This window comes from Balaenoptera physalus (assembly GCF_965194825.1).
Source record: "Balaenoptera physalus genome assembly, chromosome: 12".
Taxonomy (NCBI): Eukaryota; Metazoa; Chordata; class Mammalia; order Artiodactyla; family Balaenopteridae; genus Balaenoptera; species Balaenoptera physalus.
The window spans coordinates 78,958,370-78,977,028 of record NC_138897.1 but is presented as its reverse complement, the minus strand read 5'-3'; the positions used below and the strand labels follow the sequence as shown (position 1 = coordinate 78,977,028).

At 40.8% G+C, this 18,659-nt stretch overlaps 1 protein-coding gene across 2 annotated transcripts in view; it reads right to left on the bottom strand.

Annotated features, from left to right (window-relative positions):
- ANKRD13A (ankyrin repeat domain 13A) overlaps positions 1-18,659 on the bottom strand; it is a 39,117-nt gene that overhangs the window by 17,273 nt on the left and 3,185 nt on the right. For both annotated transcript variants that reach the window (XM_082417486.1, XM_082417487.1), the window contains exons 2-4: positions 3,835-3,967; positions 2,909-3,033; positions 705-750 (exon numbers count right to left, since the gene is read on the bottom strand). In XM_082417486.1, coding sequence (XP_082273612.1) covers positions 705-750; positions 2,909-3,033; positions 3,835-3,967 — 304 coding nt within the window. The remainder of the gene's footprint in view (positions 1-704; positions 751-2,908; positions 3,034-3,834; positions 3,968-18,659) is intronic.

Sequence of the window (18,659 nt, the reverse complement as noted above, 5' to 3'; positions counted from 1 at the left end):
CGCCTGCCAATGCAGAGGACACGGGTTCGAGCCCTGGTCCGGGAAGATCCCACGTGCCGCGGAGCAACTAAGCCTGTGCACCACAACTACTGAGCCTGTGCTCTAGAGCCCACGAGCCACAACTACTGAAGCCCGCGTGCCTAGAGCCCGTGCTCCACAACAAGAGAAGCCACTGCAATGAGAAGCCTGTGCACTGCAACGAAGAGTAGCCCCTGTTCACCGCAACTAGAGAAAGCCCGTGCACAGCAACGAAGACCCAACGCAGCCAAAAATAAATAAATAATTAATTTTTCAAAAAAAGAAGAGAAAAACAAGTTTAAAAGGATCGCGTTGAACTCCACAAGGAAATGAGTAACTGATTTATCATAAATCTTACTAAGATTTTAGCCATTTAAAGTGAGATATTAAAAAACGAATAATATGGGTAAATATCAGCGATAACTGATAAAAGGAAGAGACAAAATTGTCTATATATTGTACTGATGAATGCTTGGGAGAAAAAGTCTTATGCACGCAGGAAAAGACTGGAAGGAACACACCGAAAGCATTAACAACAGTTGTACTTATGTGGGACTGTGGGTGACTGTCTTCCCTTATTCTCATCCATTCATTTTCTAGATTAAAAAAAAATACATATAACTTTTATAAAAAGTTATATAAGCCTATATTCAAGCTAAATAAATTTCAAGCCCACAGCCACTCACCCCAGCTGGTGAATTCCCACTTCATCTGCACGTAGAAATCCGGAGCCTGAAAGACAAAGGTTTAAAATAAATTACCCCTTACAGCGGAAACTAACACAACATTGTAAATCAACTATACTCCAATTAAAATTAATTTTTAAAAAATAAAATAAAATAAATTACCCTTGGTACCATTAACTAAACACAAACACAGTAAGGTTTAGTAGGGTTGTTTAAAAGGGAGAGGGAGAAAGAACAGAGAAGATAAGAAGAAACATAAATCGCAAACCCATCAAACTAAATCCTTATTTTATGTTCAGGCTGTTATTTTACCTCAATATAAAATATGTCTAGACAGTTAATAAAGTTAACTGCAAGTGACAAGGTTGGAGGGAGATAAAGTCAACGTTGATTTAGGGGCTCAACCATGTTCCTAACAGTAATGGCCCATGAGCCAGGAGGATGGGCTCAAGCACCACCACACGATATGGGCCACAGGCTGGTCTAAGCAGAGAAAAGGGAGCATGGACCCCATCTGTTCTACGGGGAACTTGACTGTGAAAGGCTTTGTGTGCTGGGAAGTGCTTGGTGTTTATCGGACCACTCTGAAACCAAGAGGCTGCGAGACATCACTGCCCCCAGAAAGTTGAGTTTTCCCTCCGGTTAACAGAAGACTTTTGCCCCGCTTTCCTCTTAAAGTTTTAGGATTTGGCTTTTTGAGGTTTCACACCACCACAGCAGGCCTGTTTAGGATGATTTTCTGACCTACCATGATTTCCTACAGAAGGTTCTTGGAGAGCTACTTAAGAAATCCAACAGTTAGCATGAAGGAAGAAAAATGCTAGAAATTCCAGGTGTTTTTCTGCTCAAGAAAAAACAGATTCCAATGATGGGTGAAGACACTCCGAGGGGCAATGGATAAGAAATGTGGACACGTAACAAGGAGATGCTGTTGAAAGACAAGCCGTCATGCACGGCCTCTGGTGCCACCAAGCACCATGTTATTTGTGGGCTGTCTATAACCTCCAGCAGAGAATACAACTCAGTGCAGTTCACTGCTATGGATCAATACAGGTAAAAAAAAGAAAGTCTTTTACACTGAATTTTTTAAGTGTGGGTGACTCCCTGTTAAAGAAGTCACTTTCTGCTTTGTCAAATGGACAAATGATGTTTTTAGTTCCCCCTACAGTGAGTTAGATAAGAAAACAAATCTATGTGATCTTTGTGCACTCAAACACACATCTATTTTAAAAACAATGGATACAACAATTTCATACTTCATGGACGGTTTTTTTGTAGTATGTGTAAAATGAATGTCTTAGGCAGGATTTAGCTTGTGTCACAGAAATTTGTTTTAAGAAGAGTGCTCAGATAACAAGCAGTGATTGTCTCACTGCCAAGTTATTCCTTTTCTCAACAGAATTGTTAATTTTTCTCAAGAAATGTAGAAAGCCGATTTATCTAGCAAATATCTTTGGAAATACTTGGGGAGCTCACTTCTGTGTTTAAACTGAGAATAAACAACATGAAAATAGAACCGCTGGTACTTTCTTGTCTCCTGCTGCCTCAGGAATATTGCACATGGTTGACCAATAAGACGGTTATTGCAAGTGACAAAGGTTATCTGAAGAATGGTAACCATCATCCAAAACAATCCAAGAGCCTAGAAGTAAAGTCTTTTAAGAAAATTCTCTAAGTGTCACAGAGCCCACACATCATTCACAAGAGAGAGAAACTGCCCCAAAGCCAATAACTATAAATAAATTAAGGGAATGGATTAGAAGTCACATAATACGAATGGCTAGAAGTGACAGGGGTGTCAAGGAGAGCTGCACACAGACTTCTGAGCCTCAACAGGCCCTGAAAATCCCCATATAGTCACGATGTTCATTACAATTTCCCCAAGATGACCTGAGCTCGGGATGCTACTTGTAAGAAAACAGGCAGCTAGACAAATTAATTGCTTGATGTCCATTTGTCTTTAGTTCTAATTTTTAAGTAACACTTAAAAGAGTAAGTCTTAATGACCCGGAAACGTAATTTGTGAAAGACTTCATACATTTAACAAGTTGGAAAAGCAAGGAATAATGCTATTTGGTATTCAATACATCGTATTCACGACTCATAAAACTCTTTAGGAAGGCACACAAGGATGTCAAACTGTGTCTGCAGCTGCTGTGTCAGCATTTAACTCCAATGATGGCATTGTCAATTTTTATGGCTACCTCGAGAATTTTCTGGAGCAGCTCGGGAACTCCCTCGAGGGCCATGGATGTGTTGTGGAAGTCCCGATGCTGAAGGACTGTGTACACCATCTCGGGATCACCGGTGCTCACAGCCTCGTGCAAAACTGGAAGGCAAAAAAGTGAAATTGGATCCCCCTGTATTCTCACACTTTCTGACAAATTCCAAAGCCACTATGAAAAGTATCTATCTGGATCAAAGGCCAATATTCTCTTCAAAGTGGGAAACAGGCTGCAGCACCCCCTGATCTTTATGACCATGACTACTTATCTCTAGCCCTTACCTGACTGAGAAGAGAAGAGAACATAGCACTCTTAGCCTCTTGAGCAAACCCTGCCATCGTTCCCTTTCCCCCCTTTCTTACCACTGGCTCTGAAATACTGACAGTGTCTTCGGAGCTGGCTTTCACTGTGTGATCACATATCTGTGGAGATGGGCAGGTAGGGTTTCTGTTGTGTATATCCTTGCTCAGTCAACTCAAAATTACTCTGACCAGTAGTACAAGAGTGTGCAAAACAAGTGAAGTGCCAGGATTTCACTGGAAAATACTACTTTCAGCTATAATTTCTTTTTGATTTTGTCTATCCTGATGGATTCGCTGGAGTTACCACCACATTCCTCAGGGGAAATCCAGCCTTCACACTCATGTCTGATTCACGTAGAGCCGCTTTCCAGATAAGGAGTCACCCTCTACCCAGGGCTCTTGGCCCAGGACATAGTTCGGACCACTGTGCTGCAGACAAGCCAGCAGCATCCGAGGCTCTCAACTTCTCGCCCAGCCCCAAGTTCCAAGAGAGAAACAGTCTTAAGATAAAGATGACTTGGGACAATGAGGATTGAAACTGGCCTTTATTCAGAAAGAGAAAACGAAATGAAAGGCTTTAAATTATTTCACAAGTATACTTGCCTGTCCATCCCTCGCGATTTTCTTTTGTAACGTCTGCTTTATGTCGGAGCAAGACTCTAGCAGATTCCAAATGTCCCAAAGAAACAGCAAGATGCAATAAGGTTCGACCTCGCGGATCCAGAGCCTCCGCATTCTGTAAAGTAAACACTGGCATTTATATAATTGGATATATTACATAAAAACGTGGAAAGGAGTTTGAGAGATAATATTCAGTATAAAAATTAAAAATAGGAGGGTCTGGGAGAACCCTGTTGACATAGCATCACACAGAAGGGATTTGGCATGTTCACAGTGGTGGCAGAAGAATCTCTCTGACACATCTGGGCCAAAAAGCAACCTCAGGCTACTGAGACAGGACTCCCCATTCTCCTGCAAAGGTAAGCCCAGGAGGCTTGAGGCAGTACCCTCAATGTGCAATGGATGGTAAATGTCATTTAATCCTAAGACAGTTCAGAATTAAATATGAGAAAGATGAAATACACCAAATCCACAGTATTCATTTTTGTGTTAACTTTAGTAGTATTCTGTGTAATATGGCATTTTCAATGTTTGTAAGATTTAGATAATGTATTAGAGAATCTGACAAATTAGCCTATGATTCTAATGTAAGATATACCATTGAATAATTGATTTTGGACTCATATTAGAGATTTTTACCAGTGAGCAAATAATATTGAAAGAGAGGAGGATTGGTTCAAGATAGCGGAGTAGAAGGACGTGTGCTCACTCCCTCTTGCGAGAGCACCGGAATCACAACTAACTGCTGAACAATCATCGACAGGAAGACACTGGAACTCACAAAAAAAGATGCCCCACATCCAAAGACAAAGGAGAAGCCACAATGAGACGGTAGGAGGGGCACAATCACAATAAAATCAAATCCCATAACTGCTGGGTGGGTGACTCACAAACTGGAGAACACTTATACCACAGAAGTCCGCCCACTGGAGTGAAGGTTCTGAGCCCCATGTCAGGCTTCCCAACCTGGGGGTCCGGCAACGGGAGGAGGAATTCCTAGAGAATCAGACTTTGAAGGCTAGCGGGATTTGACTGCAGGACTTCAACAGGACTGGGGGAAACAGAGACTCCACTCTTGGAGGGCACACACAAAGTAGTGTGCGCATTGGGACCCAGGGGAAGGAGCAGTGACCCCAGGGGAGACTGAATCAGACCTACCTGCTAATGTTGGAGGGTCTCCTGCAGAGGCGGGACAGAGGTGGCTGTGGCTCACCATGGGGACAAGGACACTGGCAGCAGAAGTTCTGGGAAGTACTCCTTGGCGTGAGCCCTCCCAGAGTCCACCATTAGCCCCAGCAAAGAGCCGGGTAGGCTCCAGTGCTGTAGGCTCCAGTGCTGGGTTGCCTCAGGCCAAACAACCAACAGGGAGGGAACTCAGCCCCACCCATCAGCAAACAAGCAGATTAAAGTTTTACTGAACTCTGCCCACCAGAGCAACACCCACCTCCACCCACCACCAGTCCCTCTGATCAAGAAGCTTGCACAAGCCTCTTAGATAGCCTTATCCACCTGAGGGCAGACAGCAGAAGCAAGAAGAACTACAATTCTGCAGCCTGTGGAAGGAAAACCACATTCACAGAAAGATAGACAAAATGAAAAGGCAGAGGACTTTGTACCAGATGAAGGAACAAGATAAAACCCCAGAAAAACAACTAAATGAAGTGGAGATAGGCAACCTTCCAGAGAAAGAATTCAGAATAATGATAGTGAAGATGATCCAGGACCTCAGAAAAAGAATGGAGGCAAAGATCGAGAAGATGCAAGAAATGTTTAACAAAGACCTAGAAGAATTAAAGAACAAACAAACAGAGATGAACAATACAATAACTGAAATGAAAAATACACTAGAAGGAATCAATAGCAGAATAACTGAGGCAGAAGAACGGATAAGTGACCTGGAAGACAGAATGGTGGAATTCACTGCCACAGAACAGAATAAAGAAAAAAGATTGAAAAGAAGTGAAGACAGCCTAAGAGACCTCTGGGACAACATTAAACGCAACAACATTCGCATTATAGGGGTCCCAGAAGGAGAAGTGAGAGAGAAAGGACCAGAGAAAATATTTGAAAAGATTATAGTCGAAAACTTCCCTAACATGGGAGAGGAAATAGCCACCCAAGTCCAGGAAGCGCAGAGAGTCCCATACAGGATAAACCCAAGGAGAAACACACTGAGACACATAGTAATCAAATTGACAAAAATTAAAGGCAAAGAAAATTACTGAAAGCAACAAGGGAAAAATGACAAATAACATACAAGGGAACTCCCATAAGGTTAACAGCTGATTTCTCAGCAGAAACGCTACAAGCCAGAAGGGAGTGGCATGATATATTTAAAGTGATGAAAGGGAAGAAACTACAACCAAGATTACTCTACCCGGCAAGGATCTCATTCAGATTCGACAGAGAAATCAAAAGCCTTACAGACAAGCAAAAGCTAAGAGAATTCAGCACCACCAAAGCAGCTCTACAACAAATGCTAAAGGAACTTCTCTAAGTGGGAAACACAAGAAAGGCAAAGGACCTACAAAAACAAACCCATAACAATTAAGAAAATGGTAATAGGAATATACATATCGATAATTACCTTAAACGTGAATGGATTAAATGCTCCAACCAAAAGACACAGGCTTACTGAATGGATACAAAAACAAGACCCATATATATGCTGTCTACAAGAGACCTGCTTCAGACCTAGGGACACATACAGACTGAAAGTGAGGGGATGGAAAAACATATTCCATGCAAATGGAAATTAAAAGAAAGCTGGAATAGCAATACTCGTATCAGATAAAATAGACTTTAAAATAAAGAATGTTACAAGAGACAAGGAAGGACACTACATAATGATCAGGGATCAATCCAAGAAGAAGATATAACAATTATAAATATATATGCACCCAACACAGGAGCACCTCAATACATGAGGCAAATGCTAACAGCTATAAAAGAGGAAACTGACAGTAACACAATAATAGTGGGGAACTTTAACACCTCACTTACACCAATGGACAGATCATACAGACAGAAAATTAATAAAGAAACACAAGCTTTAAATGACACAACAGACCAGATAAATTTAATTGATATTTCTAGGACATTCCACCCAAAAACAACAGATTACACTTTCTTCTCAAGTGCACACAGAACATTCTCCAGGATAGATCACATCTTGGGTCACAAATCAAGCCTCAGTAAATTTAAGAAAATCGAAATCATATCAAGCATCTTTTCCGACCACAATGCTATGAGATTAAAATCCATTACAGGGAAAAAAATGTAAAAAACACAAACACATGGAGGCTAAACAATCCGTTAGTAAATAAGCCAGAGATCACTGAAGAAATCAAAGAGGAAATAAAAAAATACCTAGAGACAAATTACAACGAAAACACGATGATCCAAAACCTGTGGGATGCAACAAAAGCAGTTCTAAGAGGGAAGTTTATAGCAATACAAGCCTACCTCAAGAAACATCTCAAATAAACAATCTAAACTTATACCTTATATCTAAACTTAAAGGAACTAGAGAAAGAAGAACAAACAAAACCCAAAGTTAGCAGAAGGAATGAAATCATAAAGATCAGAGCAGAAATAAATGAAATACAAACAAAGAAAACAATAGCAAATATCAATAAAACTAAAAGCTGGTTCTTTGAGAAGATAAACAAAACTGATAAACCTTTAGCCAGACTCATCAAGAAAAAGAGGGAGAGAACTCATATCAATAAAATAAGAAATGAAAAAGGAGAAGTTACAACAGACACTGCAGAAATACAAAGCATCATAAGGGACTACTACAAGCAACACTTTGCCAATAAGATGGACAACCTGGAAGAAATGGACAAATTCTTAGAAAGGTATAACCTTCCAAGACTGAACCAGGAAGAAACAGAAAATATGAACAGACCAATCACAAGTAATGAAATTGAAACTGCGATTAAAAATCTTCCAACAAACAAAAGTCCAGGACCAGATGGCTTCACAGGTGAATTCTATCAAACATTTAGAGAAGAGCTAACACCCATCCTTCTCAAACTCTTCCAAAAAATTGCAAAGGAAGGAACACTCCCAAGCTCATTCTATGAGGCCACCATCAGCCTGATACCAAAACCAAAGATACTACAAAAAAAAGAAAATTACAGACCAATATCACTGATGAATATAGATGCAAAAATCCTCAACAAAATACTAGCAAACAGAATCCAACAGCACATTAAAAGGATCATACACCATGATCAAGTGGGATTTATCCCAGGGATGCAAGGATTCTTCAATATATGCAAATCAATCAATGTGATACACTATATTAACAAATTGAAGAAGAAAAACCATATGATCATCTCAATAGATGCAGAAAAAGCTTTTGACAAAACTCAACACCCATTTATGATAAAAACTCTCCAGAAAGTGGGCATAGAGGGAAACTACCTCAACATAATAAAGGCCATATACAACAAACCCAGAGCAAACATCATTCTCAACGGTGAAAAACTGAAAGCATTTCCTCTAAGATCAGGAATGAGACAAGGATGTCCACTCTCACCACTATTATTCAACATAGTTTGGGAAGTCCTAGCCACGGCAGAGAAGAAAAGGAAATAAAAGGAATACAAATAGGAAAGAAGAAGTAAAACTGTCACTGTTTGCAGATGACATGATATTATACATAGAGAATCCTAAAACTGCCACCAGAAAACTGCTAGAGCTAATTAATGAATTTGGTAAAGTTGCAGGATACAAAATTAATGCACAGAAATCTCTTTAATTCCTATATACTAACAATGAAAGATCAGAAAGAGAAATTAAGGAAACAATCCCATTCACCATTGCAACAAAAAGAATAAAATACTTAGGAATAAACCTACCTAAGGAGGTAAAAGACCTGTACTCAGGGCTTCCCTGGAGGCACAGTGGTTAAGAATCCACCTGCCAATGCAGGGGACACGGGTTCGAACCCTGGTCCGGGAAGATCCCACATGCTGCGGAGCAACTAAGCCCGTGCGCCACAACTACTGAGCCCGCGTGTCACAACTACTGAAGCCCACACGCCTAGAGCCCATGCTCCGCAACGAGAAGCCGCCACAATGAGAAGCCCGCACACCACAACGAAGAGTAGCCCCTGCTCGACGCAACTAAAGAAAGCCCACACGCAGCAATGAAGACCCAACGCAGCCATAAATAAATAAATAAATAAGAAAACCTTTACTCAGAAAACTATAAAACACTGATGAAAGAAATCAAAGATGACACAAACAGATGGAGAGATATACCATGTTCTTGGATTGCAAGAATCAATATTGTGAAAATGACTATACTACCCAAAGCAATCTACAGAGTCAATGCAATCCTTATCAAATTACCAATGGCATTTTCTACAGAACTAGAACAAAAAAATCTTAAAATTTGTATGAAGACACAAAAGACCCCAAATAGCCAAAGCAGTCTTGATGGAAAAAAATGGAGCTGGAGGAATCAGACTCCCTGACCTCAGACTATACTACAAAGCTACAATAATCAAGACAATATGGTACTGGCACAAAAACAGAAATATAGATCAATGGAACAGGATAGAAAGCCGAGATAAACCCACGCACCTATGGTCAACTAATCTATGACAAAGGAGACAAGGATATACAATGGAGAAAAGACAGTCTCTTCAGTAAGTGGTGCTGGGAAAACTGGACAGCTACACGTAAAAGAATGAAATTAGAACACTCCCTAACACCATACACAAAAATAAACTCAAAATGGATTAGAGACCTAAATGTAAGACCGGACACTATAAAACTCTTAGAGGAAAACATAGGAAGAACACTCTTTGACATAAATCACAGCAGGATCTTTTTTGATCCACCTCCTAGAGTAATGGAAATAAAAACAAAAATAAACAAATGGGACCTAATGAAATTTAAAAGCTTTTGCAAAGCAAAGGAAACTACAAACAAGACAAAAAGACAACTCTCAGAACGGGAGAAAATATTTGCCAATGAATCAACAGACAAAGGATTAATCTCCAAAATATATAAACAGCTCATGCAGCTCAATATTAAAAAAACAAACAACCCAATCAAAAAATGGGCAGGGGAAGCTTCCTTGGTGGTGCAGTGGTTAAGAATCCGCCTGCCAATGCAGGTGACACAGGTTCGAGCCCTGGTCCAGGAAGATCCCACATGCCACGGAGCAACTAAGCCCATGCGCCACAACTACTGAGCCTGTGCTCCAAAGCCCGTGAGCCACGACTCCTGAAGCCCGGGCACCCGGAGCCCGTGCTCTGCAACAAGAGAAGCCACTGTAATGAGAAGCCTGCGTACCACAACGAAGAGTAGCCCCCGTTCACCGCAACTAGAGAAAGTGCGCACGGCAACAAAGACCCAACACAGCCAAAAATAAATAAATAAAATAAATAATAATAAAATTAGAAAAAAAAATGGGCAGAAGACCTAAACAGACATTTCTCCAAAGAAGACATACAGATGGCCGAGAAGCACATGAAAAGCTGCTCAACATCACTAATGATTAGAGAAATGCAAATCAAAACTACAATGAGGTATCACCTCACACCAGTTAGAATGGGCTTCATCAGAACATCTATAAACAACAAATGCTGGAGAGGGTGTGGAGAAAAGGGAACCCTCTTGCAGTGTTGGTGGAAATGTAAATTGATACAGCCACTATGGAGAACAGTATGGAGGTTCCTTAAAAAACTAAAAATAGAATTACCATATGACCCAGCAATCCCACTACAGGGCATATACCCAGAGAAAACCATAATTCAAAAAGATACATGCACCCCAATGTTCATTGCAGCACTATTTACAATAACCAGGTCATGGCAGCAACCTAAATGCCCATCGACAAAGGAATGGATAAAGAAGATGTGGTACATATATACAATGGAATATTACTCAGCCATAAAAAGGAACAAAATTGGGTCATTTGTAGAGACGTGGATGGATCTAGAGACTGTCAGAGAGAGTGAAGTAAGTCAGAAAGAAAAAAAATATCGTATATTAACGCATATATGTGGAACCTAGAAGAATGGTACAGATGAACCGGTTTGCAGGGCAGAAATAGTGACACAGATGTAGAGAACAAACGTATGGACACCAAGGAGGGAAAATGGCAGGGGGATGGTGGTGGTGGTGGGATGAATTGGGAGATTGGGATTGACATATATACACTAATATGTATAAAATAGATAACTAATAAGAACCTGCTATATGAAAATATAAAAAAATTCAAAAAAACATTAAAAATAGTATTTGCACATCATGACAGCACTATATGGGAAAATGAATGCTTGCAAGTGGGCAAGACTGAAACATGACTCTGGGAGCTATACATAAAGATGACAGTTACTCAGTTCCTTTTTCTATAAAGTTAAGTGCCTCATAAACACTGGCTATAGGCCTCAGATCATTGAACACAACCTTAAGCACGAATGGCACTGAACACAACAGTACTTAAAATTAAGACTAAATAAGGCTAAGGGCTTTCATGGAAATGCAACCACCCTATGATGCGGAACATGGGGGACTTCTCCAGCACATCTCAGCATTCAAGTCAAGAACAGGAAGTGCAGGACTTTAATCAAAACCGAAAGTACAGAAGATAATTTGAGTTAGAATAAAATTACATTCTCTAGCTGGATTCCCACCAAAACACCACTCTCATTATTGTGTGTTGAGTTCCAAGTGCCCCGAAGCAGCAGCACCCACGGGTCCCACAGACAACCAGCAGGATCCACCAGGCATGTGTGTGGACATATTTGCAGATAAATGTCCATTTGGCTTTGACTCTTCATTCCTATTTTGGCCCTCCTCCCGGCACCTGTGCTGGGTCTCCAGAGCTCAGTCTGAACAACTGGGTGCTGCCTTCCAAAGACGGCTCTGGATGTTCTTCCAAGGACACAAGAAACGGCTATGGCGCTTTTGGAATATAAAAACTTTTATGTGCCATGATACTGCTTAGAAAATGTGCTTTATGTTGATTTGAGATGCTAGTTGTTGTGCAGCCTCCAGAGATATCCAGAACAAGCCACTATCGGCCACAGGAAAGGAAGGTAAGCGGGACTGTGGGTAAGCAGCTACTATCCAACAGCTACTGAGCTTCCCTGTTTTGCTAATTGTATCATGGCTATTGTGGAGTGAAGACAGGAACTGCTACGGAGGAAAAATAGAAGTGGTCGAAGACATTCTGCTAAGTGAACACACGTCCTCCTGGACCAACCCCAGGCCTCAGCGTTCTCTCAGGTGCTGAAATGCCAACAAGTCTCCTGGAACGGGGCCCACACCACCTCCTGGGATTCCCTGACTTTTCCCAAGGGGACAGCCTGTCTATCTCACCAAAGCGTCCAAAGGGCAGGATCCGAGTCTCATATTTCTTAGCTTCTGCCACCGTAGACTCTGATTTGCATTAAATCATTGTTCTTTAAAAAAAGTAATATGGCTTTAAACTATTAACTAAGCTGAAGTTTATTAGGAAAGAAATAATTAGCAAATTCATTATTTTCTTTCATGTCTCTTACAGATACTGTTTCCTTACTCAGCAAGTTCAATGTACTACATGAAAGGTGCTAGGGTTAGCATACTGCCCAACACAGGAGATGCTTAACAATATTTACCACACAAAAGGGGAAACTCTACTTACTTTAATTCATACCCCAGAACAAAACTAACATCTCGGACTAAGCTCCTGGGCAACCATTAAGATACGATGTATAAAATCAAAGCCAAATATATTTTGTTGACTTTTTTCTGTTTTGGACCACAGGGAAAACTGTATGTCGGAGCCACATAGCTGCACACTTTGCCTAACTGTTCAGAGCCTCCTGTGCCTCTCCTCATTTGAAAGGAGAGAAGGAAGGAAGAATAATATAATATATTATGGTGACAGTGTGATTTAAAACAATGGATGAATAACAATTAGAGTGGAAATTAGTGGAAAAAAAGGATAGAAAATCAATAGAGAAAAATCAACAAAACCAAAAGTTGGCTCTTGGGAAATATCAACAAAATTGACAAAATTTCAGCTAGACTGACCAAGGAAAAAAAAAGAGAGAAGACTAAAGTTACCAAAATCAGGAATGAAAAAGGGGATATTACTAACAACACTACAGAAATAAGAAGTATTATAAATGAATGCTATGAACAACCGTATGCCAACAAATTAGAATTTAGATGAAATGCACATACTCCTAGACAGCCACAAACTAGCAAAACTGACTTAGGAAAAACAGAAAACCTGAAAAAAATTTATAACAAGAAAAGAGGTTGAATCAGTAATTTTAAAACTTCCCAGGAAAAAAACCTCAGGCCTAGATGGCTTCACTGGTGAATTCTACCAAACGTTCAATGAATTAATACCAATTCTTCACAAACCCAAAAAAACAGAAGAAGAAGGAAAACTTCCCAATTCATTTTATAAGCCCAGTATTATCCTGATGATGAACACGTCACAAAAAAAGAAAACCAGAGACCAGTATCTCTTATGAATATAGGTATAAAAATCCTCAACAATATTCTAGCAAAGTAAATTCAGCAACATATAAAAAGGGCTATTGTACACCATGACCAAATGAGTTTATCCCACAAATGCCAAGGGTGGCTTAACATCTGACAATCAATTCATGTAACACAGCATATCAATAGAATAAAATAAAATAAAAAACACATGACCATCTCGATAAATGCGTGCTGTGGTCTGAAGGTGAAGCGTCCACCCAAACTTTGTATGTTGAAATCCTAACCTCTAAAGATGATGGTATTAGGAAGTGGGGCCTTTGGGAAGTGCTTAGATCATGAGAGTGAAGCCCTCATGAATGGAATTAGTGCCTTTATAAAAGAGGCTCCAGAGAGCTTGCTAACCCCCTTCTACCATGTTAGGACACAGTGAGAAGGCACCTGCTATGAACCAGGAGGAGAGCCCTCGGCAGCCACCACACCAAACCTGCTGGCACCACGATCTTGGACTTCAAGGCTCCAGAACTATAAGAAATAAATTTCTATTGTTTATAAACTATCCACTCTATCATATTTGTTACTGCAGCTCAAATGGACTAAAACAATGCAGAAAAAGCATTTCACAAAATCCCACACCCCTTCATGATAAAAAAACACTCAACAAACTAGGAATGGAAGGGAACTTCCTCAAACAGCATCTGCCTGTGAAAACCCCATAGCTAACATCATATTTAATGGTGAAAGACTGGATGCTTTCCTCCTAAGATAGGAACAAGACAAGAATGTTCTCTTTCATCACTTCTATTCAGCATTGTACTAGAGGTTCTAACCAAGGCAATAAGGCAAGAAAAATAAATAAAAGGCATCCAGATTGGAAAGGAAGACATAAAACTCTCTCTACTCACAGACAACATGATCTCATATATAGAAAATCCTAAGAAATCTACTTAAAAACTATTAGAACTAATGAGTTCTGCAAGGCTGCAGGATACGAGAGCAATACAGAAAAATCAATTGTATATCTATACACTTGTAACAACTCAAAAATGAAACTTTAAAAATTCCTTTTACGGGGCTTCCCTGGTGGCACAGTGGTTAAGAATCCACCTGCCAATGCAGGAGACACGGGTTCGAGCCCTCGTCCGGGAAGATCCCACATGCCGCAGAGCAACTAACACTGTGGGCCACAACTACTGAGCCCGCGCACTTAGAGCCCATGCTCTGCAACAGGAGAAGCCACCGCAATGAGAAGCCCGTGCACCGCAACGAAGAGTAGCCCCCGCTCGCTGCAACTAGAGAAAGCCTGCACGCAGCAACGAAGACCCAATGCAGCCAAAAATGAATGAATGAATGAATTAGTTTTTTAAAAATTCCTTTTACAACAGCATTGAAAAGAATAAAACATTTGGGAATAAGCAACAAAAGAAGTATAAACCTCATACTCTGAAAACCATAAAGCATTGTTGAAAGAAATTAAGATCTAAATAAATGGAAAAGCATCCCATGTTCATGGTTCAGAAGACTTAATATTTTAGCATGTCAAAACTCCCTAAACTGAGCTACAGAGTCAATGCAATCTCTATCAAAATTCCAGCTGACTTTCTGCAGAAACGAACAAGTTTATACTAAGATTCATAGGAAATGCAAGGAACCCAGAATAGCCAAAACCATCTTGAAACAAAGAGTAAAATTTGAGGATTCACACTTCCCAATTTCAAAACTTACTACACAAAGCTACAGCAATCAAGACAGTGTGGTACTGGCAAAAGGACAGACATATAAATCAATGGAATACAATCTAGAGTCCAGAAATAAACTTATACATCTATGGTCAATTGATTTTCAACAAGGGCACCAAAATAACTCGATGAGGAAAGAATAATCTTTTCAACAAACGGTGCTTGAACAACTAGATAGATATCCACATGCAAAAGAATGAAGTACTGTATATACCATATGCAAAAATTAGCTCAAAGTTGATCAAAAACCTAATGTAAGAGCTAAAACACTAAACCTCTTAGGAGAAAACATAGGATTATATCTTTGTGAACTTGCGTTAAGCAAAACCTTCTCAGATACAACACCAAAAGCATAAGAGACAAAAGAAAATAAAGATAAATTACACTCCATCTAAACTGAAAACTGCTGTACTTCAAATGACATAAAGAAAGTAAAAAGACAACCTAAAGAATGGAAGAAAATATTTGCAAGTCATATGCTTAATAAGGGGCTAGTATCCAGAATATATGAAGAACTCTAACTACTCAAGAATAAAAAGACAAATAATCCAGTTTTAAAATGGGCAAAGGATTTAAATAGACATTTCTTCAAAGAAGATATGCCAATGCCCAATAAGCACATGAAAGATGCTCAACATAACTAATCATTAGGGCAATGCAACACAAGACCACAAAGTGATAATACCTCACCCCCATTAGGATGGCTACAATCAAAAAGACAGACAATAACAAGTGTTGACAAGGATGTGGAGAAACTAGAACCCTCATACACTGCTGGTGGGAATGTAAAATGGTGCAGTCAATTTGAAAAAGAGTTGGCAGTTCCTCCAAAAGTTAAACATAGAATTACTATAAGACCCAGCAATTCCACTTGCAGGTGTTTACCCAAGAAAAATAAAAATATACAACCACACAAAAACTTGCACACAGATATGCACAGCAGCATTATTCATAATGGCCCAAAGGTGGGAAAAAACAAATGTCCATCAACTGGCAAATGAATAAACAAAATGTACTCTATACAGACAATGGAATATTACTCAGCCATTAAAAGGAATGAAGTACTAATACCTCCACAACATGGATGAACCTTGAAAATATCATGTTAGGTTAAAGAAGCCAAACACAAAAGGCCACATATTGTATGATTGCATTTACATGAAATTGTCCAGAATAAGCAAATCTGTACAGATAGCAAGCAGCTTAATGGTTGCCTGGGGCTGAAGGGGTTGGGGGGAAATAGGGAATGACAGCTAATGGGTGTGGGGTTTCTTTCTGGGGTGATGAAAATGTTCTGGAATGTGATAGTGGTGACAGTCACACAACTCTGAATATACTAAAAAACAGTGAATAATATACTTTAATGAGTGAATTGCATAAGTGAATTATATCTCAATAAAGATGTTTGAAAATCAACATATGTATGTGTTTTATGTAAGACATAAAACGAATCTACCGTCTATATGCTGTTTGACGAGTTGCTTAATTTCTCTTGAGCTTCAGTTTGCTCCCTTGTAAAACGGGATTAAAACAAAAAACAAAAAACCCACCTACCTTACAAAGTTCTTACAAGGGCAAAGGCACAAGCCTAACCCCCATAGAAAGCACTTGGAAGAGCCAGCACTTATTATCATACACCTACATTACATAGTTTCATATAAGCCGTCACTTTCTCCCTAAAAGGGATTTGTTCAAATTTCCTTACAGTTAACACTGGAGCTTAGGGTCTTCAACTAATGACGTTAGTTTAGTGAGCAAGAGCTTTCAGAATTTAACTGGAATTCACTGTCGAAGCTGACTATGTAAGTTTTTCCTTTAAGTTTCTTCAGTCATGAGCCGTACCAAATTAAAAATCCCCACCCTCTTAACTATCATCATGCCCCAAAAGAAGAAAAGGAATGAGATTTCTACACGTCTCCTTGTGTGATAATGTAAGCCCACCGACTTTTCTTGTCCAAGCCCTCTTTGCCAGTCCACTGTCCTCCAGCCGCAGTCAAGGCGCAGCTGAGTGCGGGCTGCAGAGCCAGACAAGCGGGCCCACTTCCGGACCCCTCACTAGCCTTGGGTGGATTACTCAACCCCTCTGAGCCTTGGTCCCTAGCGCACAGCCAGAGCTTCAGAAACTCTCACAGGGGCCTCCTGGGGAGGCCTCGGGCAAGAGGCTGCTAAGCAGCCCTCCATTCGCTTGAGAGAGTCAACCACCCTCATTCCTGTGCACCCTCAGACCGCCCTGGTCCTCTGCGGCTGTGGCCTGAGCTGGTTCTCCCACTCCGAGTCGGGGGTCGGGGGGAGGTAGCCATACAGGCCTGGTTCCTAAGGTGAGCCTGAGCCCCTGAGGGCTGAGGAGGAGCAGCTGAGAGGAGGCTCCAGGCTCTTCCCCTTGGATGCAAGGCTCTGGTTCACAGCAGGCCTCTAGCCGACAGGCACTGGCTTGAACGTGTGCCCGGTGGCCTCACCCAGCCTTGCCCCGGGCTGGGGTGAGAACCCCAGGGTGGTTCCCTGTCAGGCTCCGGGCACTGCTGCTGCCTAGAACATCCTCTTCCTCTTGCCCAGATTTTGTGCTTTCACTGCTGGCACCCTAACCGGGGGCTGGCCCTGGAGTCAGGCATCATCTGCCACCCTCCACCCAACTCGATCCCAGGGCTTTCTCTCCCCTGCTAAGGTGCACTGACTGACCTTTGCATTTGTCCCCTTAAATTTTCATTCATTCTCCCAGCATCAGCAGGAAGGCCAAAAGATGTTGAACAGACCTCTCTGGCTAAGTGACAAATGACATAACCATAACACAAATCATTTCAACTGCACCAACCGACTTCAAGGCCCCGCTGAATATTAAAGGCAGTAGAGCTGATGGGTTAAGAGGCACTTAATAAAAGTGCCTCTGCTGAGTAAACGCTGAAAGCGTGAAACAATCTCATCACTGGCAAAGTTACACAAGCAGTGAACTCCAGCTATTAGCAAGACGGTGGCACTGGGGCTGACTCACTCACACTCAGAAACACGTGCTTATCCTCTTCATCTGGATAAACTTGATTCTTTCTGGGTCACTGTTCCTAGAACAAAATAAAATTCTTACAGCTACCAGTGTGCCTGCTTCACGTCTCACTCGTGGGATGGAAGGAATGAAGGAACGGACAGCAGAAAGTTACTGGCAAACAAAGCCTCAAGTGAAACAGCTGGTTTTATTGCTGGGGTGATAAGAATTTTTTTGTTTTTAATTATGCAACCAATACGTGTTCTTTGTAGAAAAATTGGAACATACATAAAAGAAGCTACATTCCCAGGATGATTATAATAACAGCAGCAGCAAGTATGGTAAATGTACTGCTCCCATTTACTAAGTGCCTTTGCTTTCTGATCTGTTCTCTGCTTCATTCTCCAGAATCCTGAAATGGAGGCACTTTCACTGAAAGAAGTAAAGGGGAAGGGTTAAGAATACAGGATTAAAGCAGACTGTGACTTTCTGGGTTGACATCCTGGTTCGACTACTGGGTCAGCAGGTGACTGAACCTCTCCACCTCTGTTTCCTCATCTGTGAAATGGGAATCACAATAGCACTCACCCCAGGGGACTGATGTGAGAATTAAATCTAAAACTTCACATA